We start from the raw sequence: 23,316 nt of genomic DNA on the forward strand, positions 1-23,316 counted from the left end.
TTAAAACTTTAGCCAGAATAAACAGATAAACTTTTTGTTGGTCACCGCGGTTACAAAAATAACAAAACATGTTGTTTGGATAAAAGTTTTCGATTAAAATTGACGTAGCGTTCGGAAGCGTTACTTAAAAATCATCCGTAAAAATTATAAATAATTATTTTGAGTTTTATAGAGTTACGTCAACGAGTAATATTGCCAATATTTCTGCAGTAAAATATTAATATACTAATATTTATTTAATTATCAAAATAATTACGAATAGGAATAAATGTTAAAGGACTAATAATACTAACGCTGATAAAACAACGCTAATTAATTTTACGTCGATTGTTAAACATTAAAGTCGATTTACTACAACACAAACAAATTACTCGTGTCTTTAAAATGACTAGATGTACAGAATTCCAGAATGCCACCCTCACGCCGTTGAGACCGTAATTTGGCACATTATCAATTCTCCGACTAATTTGATAACAAAATTCTTCCCTTAATCAAAACAGAAACCTCACTTACTGTCGCCACCAACTGGCAGGCCCAAATTATTGATTGCATCTGTCTCGTCTTGAGTTTTCGTTCGTTGCAAAGAATTGTTCTGCGATCCATTGCCGACTGACAATGGGAGCGTCGAAGCTGTGTCGATACTGCGCGTCAATGAACCTTGAAGTGACCTGTAGAAAAAAGGAGTCGTTGGATATGGTTGTGAAGGGGATACAAAAACATTGCAGAAATTTACTAGGGAACTTCTTGCTTGAATGTCGACCGTGAAGCACTTTCGCAAGTTTATTGTGGAGACAATATAAGTGGTTTTGGGCACGTGGGAGTGGATAGTGAAGTGAATGAGGCTGGACCTAACACTTAAGGGTGAGTTTTTGGGATAATGGCCTGTGGAGAACTGGAGATGTCTTTATAAGGAGGTAAAAATAGTTATGGTTTCGTGGAAAGTTTTAGGTTTTGCTGTGAAAATGTTGTTGTCCTTTTGTTGAGTTTTATGTTATTTTAATAAAATATTCTGGATAACTAACTACGATTCTGTTGAAAAAATATTCAAATAGAGCATCGTACGCCTTTGCGTTTTACGATAGGACGGGTGCAAAACTAACAATTATTGAATTTTGTTACAAGACTTATGAGGTTATGAGTATTTACTCCGGTACTTCGTTTGGTGAGATGTTTCAAAAATTACTTGCTTTCATCTGGTAGTTTTTGGACTTAAAAGATTCACCGGAAGAAAGAATTTTGTACTTACTTGTACCTAACTCATCTTTCTTACAGTACTTTTTTAAATAATGAAGTGTTATATGCTGCAAAAAGTTAAGTATCAATTCCCAACTATTCAAAAGAGTGACATTTTCAACAAAGCTAGAAAAACCTCAACACCAATAAGGAGATTCTCAAAGTACTTGTTAAACTCATAGAACATAAAAGGCACATGCTGTTATATTTAGTGCTCCTGTATTGGATTGCAGCATTCTCAATTTCAAGTCTACCACTAATTCCACTAACCTGTTAGCTGGTTCCGGTGACTGTACCCTCAAATTGTTGGGCGGTGCGTACCCCTGCGGGTAGTCATACACGTACCCGGCTGGGCTCTGCAAATAAACGTATTGTCAGCTGTGTGTCGTCTTATGCTTGCTAAACGGCAACATCTCAAAAAACCTTTTTTCGAGAAATCGCGAGTCAAATAACATTTATAAACCGTGTCTGTAAAATAGTTGTTATGTTATATTTTGGTTTGTGTTTCTCAAATTTAAGTTTTTACTTTCATGAATATAAGAAATGTTTATATAGGATAATTGTAATGTGGGTCACATTTTCCTATGTGATTTGAGGACACAACTAAAATAAATCGATTAGTGTGCAATTCAAAAAAAAATTTTTTTATTTTTATTTATATGAGCCTAGAGTGTCCCACTGCTGGGCAAATCCCGGTCCTGACCCGTTTCCCACCAGTTCTCATCAAAAGCGTCAAGGTCATCTCGCCAACGCCGTCGAGGCTTTCCGCGACCCCGGGTTCGATTTGGTGGGACCCAATTGGTTGTCGCTTTAGCCCACAGGTCATCCGGCATACGACAAACGTGCCCTGCCCAGTCCCACTTAAGCTTGGCGGCTGTTTCAGCTACGTCAGTTATCCGTGTTTTAAATAATTATCGTAGGTAATAATTTCAGCGTAACAGGATATTTGGATTTGAGGCTGTAGCTGTACTGCAGGAAAAAAGTTGCCATATTTTATGAACATGTTCCAAACGGCTTTAAAAAAGATTTTTTTTCCGAAGTAAGGTCGTAATTTTGAATGATTCCCAACCGAATCTGCGAAAATCTGAAAAATGGAAATTTTAGAGATGTGACCGTTTAACAGGCATGAGACATACGTCAACAAGCTTGCGGTCACAATTTTCGGGAGTGGCTGTAACTGTACTTATGATTCTAGAGATTCAACTTAAAATTGATGAAGTTAAAGTTGAAATTTGTAAAGATCCTGATGGTAGTTGTGATGCTTTGGATAGTTGATAATTCAGTTTGAAGCTAGATAAAGATGATACAGATAATGAATGTTAAATTGATAATGATAAAGTTGAAATTAGTAAAACTAGAGAAGGCAGATAAGATGTTTTGACATGTTTGTTTTGGTTTGATTCTGGAGTTGGTATAAAGGGTTGTTCAGAGTGTTTAGCAATTGGTAAGTCCTAATTTGCTACAGATGTATATTGTTGAATTAATTGTTCTGATGTAGGGGAAGATTGGGATGTGTGTACACATATCGAAATATGTTTCTGGTTTTAGCTTTGTTTTCGAGTTAAGTATAATACGAGTAGTTACAAAAAACTACAATGGTTAAAACGACAGTGACAATCTACATAGAAAACTAGATCTAAATTATGCTTACAGAGCTTTTCAACGCTAGTCTACATACATACGCACGTCCTTTAATGATCTACAATACAAAAATATCAACTATAAGATTTAATCAACATTTACTTCTGCTATATTATTATAAAATATTTCTATCTTTGTATGTTCTTTAAAATTACTTATTAAAAAACCATAAAATTCCGTGATTCCCTGATCCGATGGAGTGGTTTTAGGATTTTAAAATCTGTTTTTAATAAATATACCTATATATAAATTCTTGCTAAAATAGTTTTGTATGAAAATATTTTGAACTATTTAATAGTAATATATTAATTGTTGACATTTTTTTTTTTTTGTTTTTATATTAATTGTTGACATTTGTTTTTTTTTTTTTATTTTAGTATGATAAGTTTTGATTTAGGTCTTATATTTTTATTTTTGACATGTGTTGTTTTGTCATTAAAACCACTGAATCGCATTGAATTACAATTGAATAGTTTATGGTTTACATCAGCAACTTACCTTATAATAATTATCGTTGTAAGCAGGATCAGAATAGTCGTTGCTATATCTGAACTGCATCAGAGGGTCGTCTAGTCGTATGCTTGGTAAATTCACAGGCCCGGCTAAAGGTAGACCTGACTGCAGTTTAGAGTCGGAACGGTCTGAGCTGGTGTAGTCCTGTAAAATAATAATTATATCAATACACATAATATTTATTAAAACGGTAATTTACAATTGTTGATTAATAACAATTTTAAAAATAAACAGCTGTATAATTTCGAGTAATAAATCAACCAAAGTTACATGAGTGACCCGTTTAAGAAACACTTAAGACGAAAAGATAAAATCTGAACACCAAAATCAGCAAAGCTAAATTAAACGTGTTTGCTAATTCAAAATGTTCAGAACATTTATTCTGGCAAGGTGCATAATTAATTTTGCGTACCATATCAAAGCCATCAAATTCAAGTATTTGAATTCTTAAAGAATTGTCAAGAATAGATAAATGAACCATTTTCAATAAAAACGGTACTTATTTTCGGTAGTCAATAACGGGCTATTTCTAAAATCTCCACTAAGAATCGATCGATCTTTTCGGTAATCGACAACATGATATTTTGATGGACAAAAGTCATAAATGTCTGATGTAGACTTACCAACTCGTAACTACCATCCCCATGAGGTAACTGCAACTTTAAATCGCTAATATTCGAGCTCCTATCGCTCTCCTTGTTATACATGTCGCAAGTGGTGACAGTGACATCTGGCTTCTCGCTCATCTGCTGACTCTTCTGTCTCCTTCTTCTGTTGCAGATGACCAGGAGAATAATGAAGGCAGAGAAAACGATGATGCCTGATGTTACTCCGATGAGGATGATAAAGAGAGGTAAGGTTTCTGAAAAGATAATAAATATTGTGATTTTGTAATTACATGTGTAACTAAAAGTAAAGATGATAAACGCTAATATAATTTTGTATTGTAAGTCAAATCTAATTAGCAATGCGGGTATGTTTGGTAATGATATTAACGCACACACACACACACACACACATGGCAAATTCTTGTTAAATCGCGACTCTCTTGTTAGTGCGGTTTTAATTTCACTTCCTTCTGATATTATCATTTTTTTCCATTCTGTCACCATTTAGTTCGAATCTGTATACTTATATTTTTTTATTTGACCTATGATTGTCTTTTAACATAAGTCCTTTTGTTTTTCTTTCTATGCTACCATTTAGTGTTTTTTTCTTAAGATTTGATAATATCTTTTCTACTTTCAATGGTAGTATTAGGTAGTTTCTCTTTTTAGTTTTTATTTTCTATAATTGGATGGATATTATTGTCTTCGGTTACCGCGATAGTTACTCATGAAATAAAACTATGGAAACGGATTAAATCGCGTATAATGAATTTAAAATACATCCCGACGTTTCGAACTCTTTACAGCGTTCGTGGTCCACGGGTGACTGAGAAAAAATTAAAATGTGCAAAAGCTACCCACATACAAGAAATATTAACTAACCATGACCACAAATAATATAGATTTCTAAGGCAGGTTCACATACTATTAATAAAGCTAGTTATACAATATTCAAAAAATTTACCATTAAAATTCTTTATACGCGATTTAATCCGTTTCCATAGTTTTATTTCATGGATATTCTTAGTTATTTTCTTAAACTTACTTATAGGTTTCAAAGTGATCCCAGCATTAGCGTTTCCAATATCATTGGTGACACTGCAGTTGTAAAGTCCGTAATGTCTCGATTGACTCGACTTGATCACAAGACTTGCTTTTACTATTCCATCACCGAGGTCTTTTTCAAAAGGCGCATAGTCCTAAAAAAAATATTAAAAACGTAATAAAAACAAATGACTGATATAAATTAAGTTCCTCCGGTTTAGGTAAGTACAGGCTTAATGGGGTGAATTTCAACAGGTTCCAAATTTGCCTAATTTTGGTGGTATTTTTTATTTTTGTAGTTTATGTCTAAATTATGTATGGATTATACGTAACTAGTCCCAATGTATATTGTGTAGTAATGCCCCCGCAATACACATAGTATTTTTGGAGATATTGTGGTTTTAATAATTTGGTTGCCACCAAAATTGCGTACACCCACCAAAATTAGGTTTGCTGGCCACCAAAATTGTTAATTCACACCAAAATTAGATATTTCTGCACATTAGTAGTATATCTATATTTAATCGGTTATAAAATAAAACAAAGACAGATGTTTTATGATCCGGTTTATTACAGTGATTATCTGATTATAACAAAGTCGCTAAAATCGATGTGTATGAGACTATACTAGAAATAAACTATAATTTCACTTTTTGTAATAGAAAATAATTCACTTTTAGAATGGCTAACCAAAAAAAGAAACAATCGAGAGATGAGGTCCTTGAAAAGAAGAAACTTGCTGAGCGGGAACGAAAAAGGAGAATTATGAGTAATCCCGAGAAAGCAGCAGATTTGCGAAGAAAAGAAAGGGAACGGTATCATCGTTAAAAAGCCCAAGGTAAGATTTTACCTCTAAGCAGCATGCAGCCTCGTGAAAGACGAAGAAAAAGGAATAGACAGAATTTCAGAGCACATTTGCATTTTCTCAAGTCGGCTACGCTCCCGAAATCCTCCCTCCCTGCTCCCTAATGAAAAATATCATCAATAAAAGCAGTACCTAATACTAGTCACATTACGAAAAGTTTGTGTTGTGAGGTCATTACTGTAACTTGCAACGAAAATGTTTGAACTGCAAAAATAAAATTATTGACTATAAATAATTTGACAACACGGAAACTATGGGTTATTGGACACATTGCGATGGACAGCTTGGGAGCGTAGTCGACGTGAGATGTTTGTGTCAAGCTCAGGACTCGGAAAACGAGAGCGACTGAGACAAGGATTTTGTGGCTTAGAAGGACCGGGCAGGGGCGAAGTGGGAATCCCACTTGCTGGTTCTAATACTTATGCTCATTTCGAAGCCTTTCTTTTTTTTCTTTTATAATATGCTCTGAAATTCTGTCTATTCCTTTTTCTTCGTCTTTCACGAGGCTGCATGCTGCTTAGAGGTAAAATCTTACCTTGGGCTTTTTAACGATGATACCGTTCCCTTTCTTTTCTTCGCAAATCTGCTGGTTTCTCGGGATCACTCACAATTCTCCTTTTTCGTTCCCGCTCAGCAAGTTTCTTCTTTTCAAGGACCTCCTCTCTCGATTGTTTCTTTTTTTGGTTAGCCATTCTAAAAATGAATTATTTTCTATTACAAAAAGTGAGATTATAGTTTATTTTAAAGTTTTTCTTTATCACTGGTATTTAATCAACTTAGTCAATTATTATTGTAAACTAAAAGTATAAATATATGACAGCAGATAAATAAAATATGTACTTCGTTTTAGCTCAGGATACTCGTAAGTATCAATTTTGGTGGCATTAAGCAATTTTGGTGGCTTTCCAATTACCACCAAAACCACTAAAATTGATGCACCAAAATTAGAACCATTGCATAATAAATTTTTTTTAAATAAACTATTTCATTCACGTCACTTTCAAGTTTATTACTTTTTAAAGAAACTATAAACATGCTTTAAAAACAGTTCACGTAAACATAACTACTTGTCTGTCATTAGTTAGATATACCACCAAAATTGCATGAAAAAATATTTGAATACACCAAAATTAGGTACTTACGTGTTTGCTGGTCAGATCCAGTGACGTACGACACGTACGTCATTGTTCAGGGCCAGAACAGAACTAAACTAGCAGGCTACTACACGTTTCTAAGCCTTGTTGCATTTCGTTCGACCATAAAGTCATTTTCAATATTTACCACCAAAATTTACAAATTTACCCGGACAACTATTAATGCTTAGTTTAAAGTATCCAATTATGGACAATTCCTTACTATTATTTTATTAAAACATACGTACACTAATAACGAGGAATAATTTGTGGTGTTTGAGTTAAATTAATGGATGTTATTGATGTACCATACAAATTAGTCAAGCAAAATGGATTCAGGACACTCCACCAAAATTATAATTGCGCCATTAAAAAAATTCTAAATAAATATCAATAGCTTTTATAACAATTTGCGATTTGGCTTAAGATAATAATATGTGTAAGGTTTTCAGGAAAAAAATAGCACTATGATACAATTAGTCCACACTGTCAATTTCAGCTCCGCCGCATTTTTTTTGCGCTGAGAAATTCACCCTGGAAAGATTAAGTACTTATCGGGTGCAGACAATACTAAAAGAAATGTTTTAAATATAACTGTCCAAATAAATGGTCCCAATAAATCTATGGGTAAAAAAACAGGAGGATCACAAGAAATAATGATGTTAATATCAAACTTACCAGGTTTTCTATAAACTTAATTTCTCGACCTTCGAAGTACCATACGATATCGAAAGATTTTGGAACACTTAGGAAAACACAATCTATCGTCACCATTTCCCCTTCTGCACCGAATTGTGTCCTGTTTGAAAGAATCTTTGGTGGTCCTGGAAAAAGTTAAATACAATTAGTTTGTCTATTACTCACTAGTCTTCTTTTAAAACAAAAACAAAAAAGAAGATCTGAAATTATAGTAGACAGAGAAGACTGTGATAAGATCGCATGGTATCATGAGTCAAAAGATGAAGTAAAGATGACTAAAAACGAGACAAAAAGATACCATACAGTCATAGTAACCGTTATAAATCCAAATGATTTTTCAGTCAAACAGGTAAATCAGTCAGGAAAAGTATATCTATTATCTACACATTTTGGACATTTTTTTAAGCAAGAAGTAAATGAATACAAACCTTTAATAAAAACTGTAGCTTCGCTCCTGATTTCATTATATCCTTCAACTTTGGCGATGCAGACATACCTGCCGGCTGTTTGTTCGTCTACTCTCTTTATCTTCAGGGTCGGTTCGGACCCCTTAGGCTGCTGAAATGTGTGGCAAGTTCACATAAATATGTCAAAGAGAACATTTTTACTAACATAGGCTTTTCTGAGCCCTACGGTAAGCTCAAGAAGGTTTGTGTTGTGGGTACTCAGACAACGATATACCTATCCATGTCTCAGGAAGAAAATAAATACTTGTGCTCATCACACAAATTCCCTCACCGGGATTCGAACCCGGGACCGTGGCTTCGCAGGCAGAGTAACTATCAATGTCAAATGTGTTGATTATAATAATAAAGACATGAGAAATAGGAAATCTTGGTTACCTTGTAATCTGCAGTCCTTTCTCTATAGTTATTGAATCTAATACCTGTTGTAATTTAATCGTTGTTGATACATTATTCTCTTTTATAGAATCCGTTATATTTAGTACATGTTCAAATACTTCAAAATTTATAGTGTTTGTTACGTAAGTTTTATGATTTATCCTAATTTTTATTCCGGCAGGTTGTCAAACCTAATTATGCTGCTCACAAGGACTATGGAAGTTAAAGACTGGAAACACATTGTCGAAAACCTTCAGACATCCGCCTGACAAAGGCATGGTAGTCACTTACCGCGATCCGGCCCGGTTCGTGCAGAACCCATTTTATCTCTGGTTTGGGCTGACCGTCCACATCGCAATGGAGGCTGACGGACGAACCTTCGTCTGCTTCGACATCGCGTGGCCTTGTACGGAAAACTGGAGGATCTAGAAAAAGACAACTCTTGTATCGGATTGTACCAGCCGAATCAAAATGAGTATAAGTAACTCTTCATTGCACAAAAATAAAAATAAAAAGTGAAGTACAAAGGCAAACTTATGAAACTGTGAACCCTTTGATAGATTTTGATCCAAATATTTGTTATACCTCAATTGATTTGTATCATTTTGTTTTTCTAATCCTCAAATATTAAGAAAAAGCGATCTCTTACAGTTTGTTTTTGTCAGTTCCATTTATAATTAATTCATCTTTGTGATTTAGTAAAAACTGTGGTATAATAGAATACTAGAGCATAAAATCCATCAGCTATGTTAAAAAGTCCATTGAATTTGTTTTTATTTTCATCGCTATTTACAGTCGCATAATCAAAGACCAGAGCCCATTTCTCGAAGCTACAAGTTCCAATTTACAAGTGGTAGTCAATGTTTAAAATGACAAGTTGGAAAGAGACTTCTACTTGAAACTTGTAACTTTCAGCTTTGAAAATGGGCTCCAGTACCTTCTAGGGTTACAGGAGATGCCACTTTCAATCTTAATTCATTGTCAATAATAGTAACAGAAGGGAGGCATCTATTGCACCTTAGAGTGTCGAAGGCTGGTACGTTTACCTTATTATAATCAACAACAGTTTCACCATCGTTAAACTTACATGTGACATCCAATGTGACAGTCTCTTCACTCTTCCCCACGGAGTTGCTCACTTCACATTTCACCACTGCGTTGTGGTATTTCCTTGTTACGTTGAAGATTATCTAAGGACAAATACATAATAGATTATTATTGCAACTCTTGCCCGCGTGGTGACAGGTTAAGAATTTCACCACCCCCTTTCTTCCCGTGGGTGTCGTAGAAGGCGACTGTGGGATATGGATTAAATTGTGGCGTTGGCGACAGGCTGGCAACCTGTCACTGCAACGTCACAGTTTCGTTTTCTTTCAACCCCTTATTTGCCAAGAGTGGCACTAAAACTTGAGTTGTGGTTATATAGATTTCTGAGTTACATTGACAAAGAATTATTATATTACCTGTATTTTTTTAACTTTCCCGTGTACGTCCATTTCTTTACTTAAATAGCTGTAGTTTGAATTTCTTCTTCCTTTCTCGCAAATATATGTAGAAGATACATTAATATTAATAACAATATAAAAAAAATAATTAAACTACTCTTTGAACTATCTCATGAAAGTTATGAGTAAATAAACAATTATGATACAGTTGAAACGCGAAGAAACTCCTTTATGAAACATCATCTCGAATGTTCTAGTATATTCACAGCGAGAATTTTAAGCCAAAACTACATTTTCCCAGAAGTGCGGGTTAAAATAACAGTTTTAATTTAACCCACCGGAGTTAAGTTAGCAATTCCGCGTCGGGTCACGGAGAACTAAATTGACAGAGCAACAGCTTTCATATAAAGTACTTGTATACTATATGTATCTCGTTGTCTGTGTACCCACAATATTATGGGCTTTAATCTGTGTAAGAATGTCCTATTAATATTGATCATCGTCCTCCTTGCGTTATCCCGGCATTTGCCACTGCTCGTGGGAGTCTGGGGTCCGCTTTGACAACTAATCCCAAGATTTGGGATACACTAGTTTCCTCGGTTTCCTCACGATGTTTCACCGAAAAGCGACTGGCAAATATCAAATGACATTTCGCACATAAGTTCCGAAAAACTCATTGGTGCGACCGGGGTTCGAACCCGCGACCTCCGGAACGAAAGTCGCACGTACTTACCGCTAGGCTACCAGGGCTTCCTATTAATATTGATATACTATTGTATTATTTTTATTGTTAAACGTGCTTTGAAATAAACTACAGACACGAGCAGGAGGTTGCACATCAATTCAAAAATTATTGAGGATAAAAGATTGTCATAGTTGGTAGACTATTAAGATTAAAAAAAAATACCAAATTAAACTACATCTAGTAGTTTTTTCTGAAACATGTGAACTAACAACTAGACGGGTATTGAGCGATAATAGGTCTGTACTTATTATAAGCGAAGAGATGAATTTACATGGTATATGCTCAGAAAGATAAAACCTTTAAGAGTCAGCCTTTTTAACCATATAAACCTGAAATACTAACAGTAGATTTGCGGCCGATAATCGTTCGTGATACGATTTACCAGCCGGCCTAGCCGAAATGAAAATCGATGACGCTATAGACACCGATCGAAACGCAGTCTGGCTCTGTCGTGCCAATACGGGAGAGCGATAGACATAGCCTACAATAACTATATTATCGTAAGCATTTGTGCATTTTTTTTTTAAATTATAAATGGGCTTACTCTTTTAAAAATATTTTAAGCGGGTTACTCACGTATTAAGTCGATATAGCGTTCGACATGTTTCGGTTCAATTTCGAGAACCTTTCTCAAGAGTAGCGACACCCCGCCTTTACATGTCGTGAGCGCGACGCATACTGCGGGCGCTTGCTCGGTGCGCGCGGCTGCTGAGGACAGGCGCAGGGGGGGTGGGCTTACTCTTGACCACAGACTAACCAAAGGCAAAGACGTGGCCTACGATGGAGTGAGCTCGCCCAGAAGATTTTTTTTTACGTACCCAGGAAAGCTGCCGTAAGAGTATCTACCACACAATAAACTACTCCTTGTGTTTTTTGATAAAGATAGATAGAATATTATAGCTGACAAGATTTCTTCGTCGAAACCTCATGACTGAGGGTCGTGACCACCATAAGTCGCTGTACGTTGCAGTGCTCTCCACGCAGGCCGATCTTTTGCCTTCCTAAAGGATCCCTGGAGCCCAACGCGTGTGACCTTCATTATTGTGCTGAACCAGCGCGTGGGTAATCCGGCTCTTTTACGATGGCCCTCCACTGGTCCGACGATCAACGCCTTCTCAAGGCTCTCAGGATCTCGTCTGGCCAAATAGCCAAAGAAGCCTATAATTCTCTCCCGGCAGATAGCAGAGAGGCGAGTCTTGACTAATAGATACTGTATAATAGATACGTTAGCTGACAAGATGTTACTCTGCCACTTTGATAATCTCTGTGTTAGCTCCATACTGCAGCCGTTCATGCATAAAGTATAAATGCGCCTGAAAAATGAACGCACTCGCTGCTCATAAAGTACGGTAATCGGATAATCTAGTGGATATTTCGCACGGCTGGCTTTTAATTGGTTATTTTTATGTAATGTTTCATTTGTTTTTCAAGTACGAATAAAATTACTTTTTTTAAAAGTTGAAAAAAATATGACATTTAGAGAACTTATATTGACCGAGATGTAGACCGTGATTTTTGCATCATGATCACGGAAAATTGAAAAAGGCGGGTGGATGTCAAAGTTGCGTAGACAGCGCGCGATCTACCGTCCTTCGCGCGCGTCGGCTGCGTTCACTCTCAGCGTTACTGGTCGTATTCACTCGGTGGTCTCATAACCGTGAGTGAATCACTCAAAACTCTTATTTAGAGAACCATTATACTTAGAAGACGCTTCTTAAACCTTTTGCGGTAAAGTAGGAGAGACGAAGGCATAAAAGGTAAATTATAAAAGGTAAGGAAGAGAGAAAGCATGACAAAAAAAAAACTAAACTCAAGTTGGGCAGATGCAGAGAGAGTTAAAAAAAATGGGCAGATGCAGTTAAAAAAAAAGGTACGGATGGAAGGAGAAACATACAAGCATAGAGTAGTAGTAGAGATAAGAACCATTTCCTCAGTTTAATGTCCAACAAAAACACTATTTGCCTTTCTTAAATTTGTACCTACTTTGACATCGACAATCAGAGAGAGAAGAAATCAAACAAAGACATAACTCACCATTTCTTCAGTATAATCTCCAACAACAGGGGTATTATTGATGTACCACCGGTATACCTGGGCCCTCGGGTTTGCATCTACATCGCATCTCAGTCGAGCCTCTGAGCCTTCAGGAAAACGCCTGTCTACCGCTCCAGAGCTTATTGAGAGCTGGACTTTTGGGGCGTACCGGACCTGTTAAAAGAGGAAAAAAGTCTTAAATTAGAGAAAGCAAAGGGTCATCAAGATTAATCATAATTTTGTAAATTTTGCTCATGATAAATTTATGTACAAATTCTACAAACAAAACTCTTTTGTTAAAGTCTTGAGATACGTTCTCAGCAGTGAGATGTTTTTAGTGATAACATTTATGATGAAGTAATTACAGTAAGTTTTTCAATTACTACCTTTTAAAAAGATTTAAACATGTTAAAACAAACAGTTTCTGAGATTGTTGTTAATGTACGTGGTTAGACACAAAAAAAAATATTGTTACCAAAATGTTACGAGTACAGAAACAACCTTTTTATTTGTCCTTCTGTCCATTTGGACAATTAAACATTTTGCGTTCAGACTAAGGATTATTAATGAGTAATTACATTTTCAAAACTCTACATATAAGTCAGAAGTTAGATCACGCAAACATACATGTGTGGCTCTTTTAAATTCTGGAAATATCTTCAAATTCTGTGGTTGGTTCTTTTTCTTTAACGTTTCTCGAGCCTTGACCTAAATCAATCAAAGTTTAAAGTTCAGGGTTTCAAAATATATCATCATCATCATCATTATCATCATCATCCACTTCAGCCGGCACTTTCAGCGGGAAGCAGGGACTGGCCATACTGTATAACAGTACATACCCTTTATTAGACTGTGGTCTAAGTTTACCTACCAGCCGCAAGTATTACATTCAAGGTGGGATTTCTGTACAAAAAGAGTTTAAAAGTTTCAAAAAGTAAGCTGTAAACATACCTCGATATAAACAGTAGCCATTCTCGCCGCTCGGTCAGCCATATTCTGGGCCTGGCAGGTGATTGTCTGTTTGTGGTGCTCCTTGCTCGGTGTCAACCGCAAAATGGACCTGTGACAGTCATTACGTGTTTTGGTGACGTGGATTTAGTGGCCACTAATTTGGTAAACGAGTCAGTTTAGATTCATAAATGGACTTGGTTAAGCTAAAACGTATCATTGTACGATCAAAATGTAATTCGAATTGAAGCCAGTTTTGAAAAGAATAGTCGTACTTTTCAATGGCAGTTTTATGTCGATTGGAATTTAATAATATTTTTAAATATTAAAACAGTAGTTATAATACCTCTAACACATATCACGAGGTTTGTCAATAATGTACCTATGTAAAAGTTTCATCAGTTTGACACCTGTAAATTTGGTTATAAATTTACCAATAAAAAAATCTAATCTAAAAAAAAAAAAAAATAGTTGCATTATCTGGGGCCCGTTTCTCGAAAGGTACAAGCCTTGTATTACAAGTGCGCGAACTGTCAAATCGTATTGGTTGTCATGGAAACACACTTATAATACAAGGCTTGTACCTTTCGAGAAACGGGCCACTGGTATGGTAAATGTTAGTTTTTCTCCTCATTTAGGTATCAGACAAAGTTTAATCGTAAAAAACAACTTTCTTGCGCTTCTCGGCGATCTTATCCAATACTTTGGAACTACAGTAAGTATTAGGTATATTAAATTTTTAAGTTACTGTACTCACCTGGCTCTAAACTTCTGGCCATCTGGTAATAGTTCCACGGACGTTTTTATGTTCTTCTTTATTACTTGTTGGTTGCCATCTACCCACGTGATCTGTATAAAAAAAATAAAGACACTTAGTATATCGAAATTTAAATATCCAAAAGTAATTATTAATGCCTCATTTCTCAAACTATTTTACCAATTTCATTATTCTTTTATTCCATAATGTTTTTGTCTTATCGTATTGGATATTTTTTCATGAAATTTATTCTTTCTTTATTCGAGCACAATTTTCGGACTTTTTAATTTTTATACCGAGATAATTTGAAGGCAGAGGCAGGAATTAAGTTACCTCAAAATTGAGACCATTCAGGCACTGCCTGATTAGTGATATAAACATTTTGCTCAAATTGAATGATTGCCATTATTTTATTATCGGGCGCTATCAGTGTTTCAAGGGAGATGCTAAAGCAAGTAATAATGTTTTTAATCCCAGACGCAAAAACAACGGGGTAAGATTGACGTGTCTGTCTGTCTGTCTATGTTAGTTTTTATCTGTAGCATCCTAGCTCCCGAACGGATGAACCGATTTACATTTAGTTTTTTTGTTTGAAAGCTGAATTAGTAGGGAGTTTTCTTAGCTGTGTTTGATGAAAATCGGTCCAACATGTCGGAGGTTTTTTCAAAATTAAAATTTTGTGGTTTTCCTTACATCAGCAGCAGGTTTTCCTCCAACCGACACGCATTCAATATCCACTGGTTGTTCTTCAGTGGCGTCTATGAAGGCACCTTGCAGTATTCTCGGTGGATCCGGTGCTACAAGCACTGTTAGTTTGGCGTAACGAGAGCGTATGGCTGGTTCTCCTAAAGAAGAAAACAAGGATTATAAAGTCTGTCAAGCTATTTTCGTCACTAGAAAAGCGAATTTTAAAAATGGTTTCTTGTATCGTGCTAAAGAAAATTTCAATTTTGCGGTTTTTTTCTAGTGACAAACTTGTTTGATCGTCTATAGATATGATTTCTCACAAAGACTATCATTTTCCACCTTTCTACATGAATTTGTACTTCGAAAGAACGGCATGAACTTTAAGCCATGCAAATGGACCGAGCAGTAGCAGAACTCTCGAGGACTTTGAAGTCAAGTTTGATGAATTTAACATTTTTGTTTTACTTTCAACTTCGCACATTTAATTTTTTGCGAGGTTTAAATTTAAATATATCTAATTAGCTATCAGTAAGATTATCTAAAAAAAGTCAACTTACCACTCAACCCCCGCTCACTTGGCACTGGTAGTCCCCGTCGTCTTCTAGAGTCACGTTCTGTATCTTCAAGGAGAAATCTCCTGCAACAACAAAAACATATATTTATTATTTATTTATTTACCCTTTGAGTTGAAAGTTCAGATGGCAGTCGCTTTCGTAAAACTAGTGCCTACGCCAAAACTTGGAGTCAAAGCAGACCGCAGGTTTATGAGCCGTGAAAAATTCCGGGATAATGCAAGGAGCATGATTAGTATACATTTTCAAGCAACGATTTGATGTTGCAACCTTCATTGATCTCTCTGAACTGGTTGCGAAGAATCGAAAACAAATTGCCAAATTTTCAAAATCGATGACCGGTCTGGCCTAGCGTGTAGTGACCCTGCCTGCTACGCAAATATCAAAAATATAAAACTATTCCCACCAAATCCTTCTCAAATCTTAAATCATCACAAATCTTTTCTATTTCAGCACAAACGAGTACTTTTACTGTTTTTGCTACACCTACGCTTCCTAGTAAAATGTTTCGTGCACCAAATATAAGTCTACATAAACAATATAAACCATGTTTACGTTTTTACGCAAAGTTAGTTTCCAGAGAATATTTTTTGTATCATACCTATCTCCTCATTTTAAACAAAAAAGGCCATTCTTCAATTTTCATTCGAGTGATGTAATCTTCAGACTGTGCCAATTTTTTTACAGAATTGCTTCCAAAAATCATTCGTCATTCATAGCTGACAATGTGAAAAGTAATTTTTCGTCACCTCCCTTTGATTTTTAACCGACATCAAAGAAGACGGTTGACGTAAGATGACCCATGTAAGGCCTTGGACCTGACAAAGCACATTATGTTGCTACAAAAATGGTTATAGTTAATATTAGACATTGTTCTCTTAGACAAATCTACTATGAATACATCATTGATTCAATAAATATTGATAGATAATGTTTTTTAGTTCTTAAAATTCACAGGTTGTGTAGGGTACTCCAGGGACCTAGATGGGCCCGGTACTTCTCTTTTCATATAGCTCATTCTTTGTATATTAAAAAAAAAGTTCAATTTGTAATGGTAAAAAATAATCAGTCATTAGAATTCAATACTAAAAATAAATAAGTAAGTAGGTACAATACACTGAAAACATGAAGATCATAAAATAAAAACCTAAAAGTATTTACTGCACACATTTCCACGCAAGATTACTCGAACAAGGCGCCACGCATAAAAAACGGTTTATTTTCATACATTGCATCTCAAAAATTCCATATTATTAACCTCTAGGGCATTGACCCGGTCTTGGCACTCGTTCATCAAATCAATCATGAGTAATTGTAGTAAATACTTTTGAGAGTTCATTCAATTATATATCTATTGGTGATAACGTAAGGTGTATGATCGAATGAGGTTTTTACTGCAGATATTACGTTTTATATTATTAGTGATCAAGGTTAGAAAATGTTTATCTGGCTGAACAATAGCGGAAGCTTTCCAATATACACAGAGATTTTAAAAGTAAAATTCAAGTAATTGAAAAATAAAATGGGCATAAGGAGCTGCTTTGATGTAAGTATTTTTTTCCCGTAGGCTTTTTATTTTACATTGCAAATATCAAGACTTTTCGGCCCACTGTGTTGTTTGAAGACCGGGGGCACTTTACAAGTACAACTCGCATTTTTTTGATATATACAAAAAGATTTTAGGGGAAATAGTAAGCGTTCAAATTATATTTCCCGAACTACACTTCCAAGTGTTATATAAATTGAAATATTTCTCATGTTTGACATGATAAACAAATATGCCATATATGTCCACTGGACACAATATGTCACGCATATTCGATGATGCCCTCTATAAGCTATTAAATATTATAAATGGGAAAGTGTGTCTCTGTTTGTCCGTCTTTCACGGCAAAACGGAGCTACAAATCGACGTGATTTTTTTAGTAGAGATAGTTGAAGGGATGGAGAGTGACTTAGGCTACATTTAGTCTCTTTCTAACGCGAGCGAAGCCGCGGGAAAAAGCTAGTACTATATAATTTATAAAATTCTCATAACCAATATCTAAAAGATGTTGCCGAGTATATTAACTAGAATAGCATGAATAGAGAGAGCTGTTAAGCCGTTTCCAAGTTTTGACGTGCTTTGTAGTCAGCCTGAAACAGGCAGTCTTTGTGTACATCTAGAATGTTTAGAAGTTCGATTACCGTATCTACATTTACGTGTATCGTGTAGAATTTAATATCAAAAGAGTTTCTTATTCTGACTACTTAATATATTATACACCCTGTTTTTATTGAATTACGTTAACATTAAGGGAAGATTTTTTAGTTCAAATACAATCAAATTCTCTAAGAAACTAATCTCTTAACTCTTACGGTTATCGAATTATTAAAAAAATAATATTTAATTACTGAACACGTGTGTAGCATCCCTTACTACTTCCTAATATTATTTGTTTTGACATGTGCCGTCAAACACTTGACAATGACTTTAATGTTATGATTAAGGTCCTCTCACACTAATTAATTCATTTATTATGTATTGAAAAGAAAAAAAAATCTTTTTCGAATTTAACAAAAAGCGATATACAATAGTCATGGTGGTTCCTGATGATGAACCTAACTGCGTGTCGAATTTAATGGAAAACAAAAAAACACGGTGTATTATACTAATTACTACCACAATTTCACTGTACCTATTTCCTAGAAAATCTTTCTCTTAGTTTTCAAAATCGAGTGAAAATTATTGTACAATGGGTACTAGTGAGTACAATTTTGGAGATTTTGGGATTTCGTCTTCGGTCCGCCAAATATGACTTCTCAACACTTAAAAAACTGATGCACTTTGACCATTTATGATCCACATAGAAAACAGGGATATTCTAGTTGTATAAATTGCTTTTCAAATTAAGTAAGTAAGTAAATATTCTTTATTGCACCATTTTACATGTTATAAATATACAGAATGTTGAGTGAGAGTATAACTAGGTAACAGCAGGCGGTCTTATCGCTAAAAAGCGATCTCTTTCAGACAACCTTAGGGTAGTTGGAAAAACGGAACAGAAACAAAAGTTTCTGTTCCGTTCTAATTCTAGGCAGTGCAAGAACAAAAAGAAAAAATATAGAGAAAACCAACACAAACACACATACATATATACCGAATACATAAATAAATATACCTTACATATACATAATACATACATACATACATACATAAATAAATACAATAAATAAAAATGGCAACTTAAGATAAAGATAGATAGTATAATTTAAGCTGATTTTTGAAAATTGGAAGAGATTTTGCTAGTCTTAATTCTACTGGTAAGGAATTCCACAACCGTACAGCCCGGAAGGTAAAACCGTTGCTATAGAATTTAGAAGTAGATGGTGGAGGAGCAATAATATGAGTTTGAGAACATCTGATAGAAGAGAGAAACTTGAAACGCTCTTTGAGATAAGGCGGAGTAGCAGGGTTAAAGAGAATGCCAAAAAGAAGGGCGAGTATATGAGAGTCCCGGCGGCGACGAATAGGGAGCCATTTGAGCTGAGAACGGAAGTGAGACACGTGGAATTAAATTGAATAACAAAAATATCCCATTCACAGATAATAATTCTGTAAGTATAACAATGTCAGTTTCTGTATTTCTTCTTTATTTTATTGGACCAAATTTTTGTGGTTACAATGAGTATTTTCCTCGTTAGCGCGTTTTCACATTATCCGTTCCGATATCAGAAGGATTTCAAAGGCAAAAATCAAATATGGCGGCTTAAATGTATGGGATATCGCTCCTACATCCGATATCGGATCGGATAATGTGAAAACGCGCTTACTCGATGGCGTGAACGTCACGGTAAATACATTTCATTTTTGGTTTCCGTTTGGGGCTGTTCACTTTCACCATCATCATCCTCCTTGCGTTATCCCGGCATTTGCCACGGCTCATGGGAGCCTGGGGTCCGCAGTGACAACTAATGCCAAGATTTGGCGTAGGCACTAGTTTTTACGAAAGCGACTGCCATCTGACCTTCCAACCCAAAGGGTAACTAGACCTTATTGGAATTAGTCCGGTTTCCTCACGATGTTTTCCTTCACCGAAAAGCGACTGGCAAATATCAAATGACATTTCGCACATAAGTTCCGAAAAACTCATTGGTGCGAGCCGGGGTTTACCTTCTAACAGCCAATTACGCGTACAAGGACATCTAATTACCCCGACGCATTACTAATTCACGTAGTTCAGCTTTACTACGTTCATCCCGTGACTTCCACCGTAGTCGTAAAACTGTCGGCGTTCCCCTCTTGTGGTACCTATTTTATTGTAACCTTTTTCATCCCAACGACCGTTCTGGCCTAGCGCGTAGTGACTGTCTACTAAGTCATGGTCAGGGGTTCGAATCCCAGTAAGGGTATTTATTTGTGTGATGAGCACAGATATTTTGTTCCTGGGTCATGGATGTTTTCTATGTATAAATATTTGTAAGTATATCAAATATATCGTTGTCAGTACACAAAATCTTCTTGAGCTTACCGTGGGACTTGTAAGAATGTCCATTATGTCCAATAAATAAATAAATAAATATTATCATAGGGCATTCTTACACAGATTGACTGAGTCCAACGGTAAGCTCAAGATGGCTTGTGTTGCAGGTACTCAGACAACGTTATATATATAAATAATATACAAAATACTTATGTACATAGAAAACATCCATGACTCAGGAGCAAATATCGGTGCTCATCACACAAATGCCCTTACCGGGATTCGAACCCAGGACCGCGGCGTAGCAGGCAGGGTCACTACGCGCTAGGTCAGACCGGTCGTCAATAATTTATTTTGTTTTATTTATTTTATCCCGTTAAAGAGTTTTACCTTGTCCGATGGTATATCAGGATGTAATAGCAACCAATTTCTCTATCCATTTTCTTGCTATTCAGACGAAAATTTGGGTTTGAACCATGAAATAACAAAATTGGGTCAGTTTTCGCCATCCTCTCAAATACATTCATAAATATGCATACTCAAACTAGACTTGGTAATACCACGTTAGCATACAATTTTCAATTTAACTATGCCACACCTCGGACAATGCCGATCAAAATATGAAAGTACCGCGTTCTTACGCACACAGTCTAAGCTCGTGTACGCAAACGCGTACCATGCTTGTATGAGTGAGGTAAGACTGAGGGTCCCCCCACATCTAGCGTCTCGCGAGCGTCGCGTCGGCCAACTGTATGGAAAAAGACGTCGCGTCGACGCGAAATCGACGCGGCGTCAGGCTTTGCCGATACAGTTGGCCCGACGCGACGCTCGCGAGACGCTAGATGTGGTGGGACCCTGAATGACAGGCGGTAACTGTGAAGTAGATAAACGAGAGCGGGTGGGCGGTGGAAGGAGTATGGCCAAACTGTTGCATATAGTGCGTCGGCTACAAGCAACAATAGATCGTGTGAAAGAGACAGAAGGAAGTGAGTGCTGAGATGCCGAAAGATAGAGGACAATGATAGAGGAAGACATACCGACTACACAACGTGGGGTAAGGATAGGCATAGAATTTTCAATTTATAAACTACTAGCTTTTGCTCACCGCTTCGCCCGCGTTAAAAGAGAGAAAAAGTAGCCTATGCCACTCTCCATCCCTTCAACTATCTCCACTTAGTTTTGCCGTGAAAGACGGACAAACACAGACACACATACTTTCCCATTTATAATATTAGTATGGAACTATGGATGCATATTATAGTGCGTCGGCAACGAAAATAAAAACAGCAATTTACCTAAATATCTCTAATGCGTAAAGATTCTGCGTGTGCCAAAAATACTATCATAAACAAGATTCGTCGGTATGTGCCTACACATTTTTGAGTGTTTCAGTTGAAACATAATAAAATTATGTTAATTTCCCGTCTTAAAAGCCGGATACGCACATAGTGATAACAACAGCTTTTTATCTGTCAATTTATCTTATAATTATTATCTGTAATGATTTAATTATTGTTGTAAGAAATGTTTCTTTCTATTTTTCTTAAAGTTTCTCTCTAATACATACGAGTATCATGTTTTTTGTCAGTTTGAGGACTGTCAGTATCACACCTCGGACACTGGCGATCAAATATATGAAACAGGCGCGTTCCTAGCACACAGTCTTAGCTCGTGTAGGTGAACGCGTACTATGCTTGTATGAGTGAAATATGACAGGTCGACTGTTCGCGTTTTTGACAGGCGGTAACTGTGAGGTAACCGAGAGGGGTGGGCGGCGCTTTCAGCGGGGAGCGGGAGTGGCCATACTGTACGATAGTACTCTTTATTATACTGTGGTCAGTATATAAGCGTACCATAGATTATTTTCTTTTAAGATACAGACGTCAGTAAACTACGCAGTCACTTTGTATAGGGCAAGTCGCATGATTGTTAAATTTAGATTAAGATGGCTCAAAAACTTCACTTTTCGTGTCACATTGTAATAAAAAACAATCAACACAGAAACATGAGAAACATCGTCTATACTGTCAACGCTATTTCAAATTTAGACTTCTCTCATCTACACTTTTTTACATAAGTATATGACATTCAATTTATTTATCATTAAATTTCCTCTAATACGTCTCCTTCTATCTCTCTTTTCCACAATATATATATTATGTCAACGTCTGTCTGTGTTTCTATTGTGTAAAATTTGGCAATGAACACTTGAACAGTTGTCATGTGACCTCATTACTAAATATTTAGTTTTAGTTCTAACTCGGCTAATTCGAAATAAACTTTCGTGTAGTGCGGTCAAGGAAAATTAAATATGGGACACTATGAATTTGCTGAAAACGCGTAGTTTACGAGTAAAACTCATTTGCGAGTACCTAGTAAACACTATAGGTACCTACTTCTACTGATCTCCTTGTGCAAACTTCCGTCATAGTGGACCGATCTTCATCTAACATGGCTAAGAACACTCCTGACTAATTCAGCTTTCAAACAAAAAAAAAACGAAATTTAAATCTGTTCATCTGTTCGTAAGCTACTTCCCTACCACCACGACAGTAACTGTATTGTCGAAGGCCGAGCTCCGCTTAGAGCCGAAGGTCCGGAGCGTCCCTGAAAAGCACCCAAGCACGCGAGGCCGCAGGCGGGTTGCGGACGAGACAGTGCTCCTACACAGAACAATAATAAAAGTGTCTAGAAAGCGAAGCGACGGGCTGAAGGCCCAACGCGGAGCTTCGAAACTCAGCGAAGACCGAAGGCCGAGCTTCGCGTAGGGCCGAAGACCCGGAGCCTCCCGGAGAATCGCGCCGGAAAGTTAGAGCTTCAACACGACCCAACAGTAAAAGTGGCTTAGAGAAGCGAAACGTGAGCTATATGAAAGCTACGTACCTTCTTCGTCGCTCCCGATCATCAGGTACCTGTCGTACCCGTTGAGGTTCCTGCTGGTGCCGAGGCCGAAGTCGTTCTGCGTCCATTGCACCGCACCGACTTGGTTCACGACGCGGCAGGGGAGTATCACATCTGACCCCACTATCGCTTCCTGGGGACAAAAAGAAAATACAGTTTTAGAATATCTTTCTTGGCCAGTCTGAT

The 23,316-nt window shown here is 36.5% G+C and overlaps 1 protein-coding gene across 9 annotated transcripts in view; it reads right to left on the reverse strand.

Annotated features, from left to right (window-relative positions):
• Positions 1-23,316, reverse strand: part of LOC125237071 (irregular chiasm C-roughest protein-like) — a 159,751-nt gene that overhangs the window by 12,471 nt on the left and 123,964 nt on the right. For 4 of the 9 annotated variants that reach the window (XM_048144015.1, XM_048144013.1, XM_048144017.1 and 1 more), the window contains 9 exons: positions 9,666-9,768; positions 8,870-9,003; positions 8,165-8,294; positions 7,716-7,861; positions 5,041-5,194; positions 4,011-4,249; positions 3,373-3,531; positions 1,504-1,589; positions 514-668 (listed from right to left, as the gene is read on the reverse strand). In XM_048144015.1, the coding sequence (XP_047999972.1) occupies positions 514-668; positions 1,504-1,589; positions 3,373-3,531; positions 4,011-4,249; positions 5,041-5,194; positions 7,716-7,861; positions 8,165-8,294; positions 8,870-9,003; positions 9,666-9,768 (1,306 nt within the window). Of the gene's footprint in view, positions 1-513; positions 669-1,503; positions 1,590-3,372; positions 3,532-4,010; positions 4,250-5,040; positions 5,195-7,715; positions 7,862-8,164; positions 8,295-8,869; positions 9,004-9,665; positions 9,769-12,802; positions 12,977-13,429; positions 13,511-13,753; positions 13,863-14,507; positions 14,600-15,200; positions 15,353-15,751; positions 15,832-23,112; positions 23,263-23,316 lie in introns of all 9 variants that reach the window. The other 5 variants (XM_048144022.1, XM_048144014.1, XM_048144018.1 and 2 more) reach the window with 5 other exon arrangements.

This window comes from Leguminivora glycinivorella, chromosome 20 (assembly GCF_023078275.1).
Source record: "Leguminivora glycinivorella isolate SPB_JAAS2020 chromosome 20, LegGlyc_1.1, whole genome shotgun sequence".
NCBI lineage: Eukaryota > Metazoa > Arthropoda > Insecta > Lepidoptera > Tortricidae > Leguminivora > Leguminivora glycinivorella.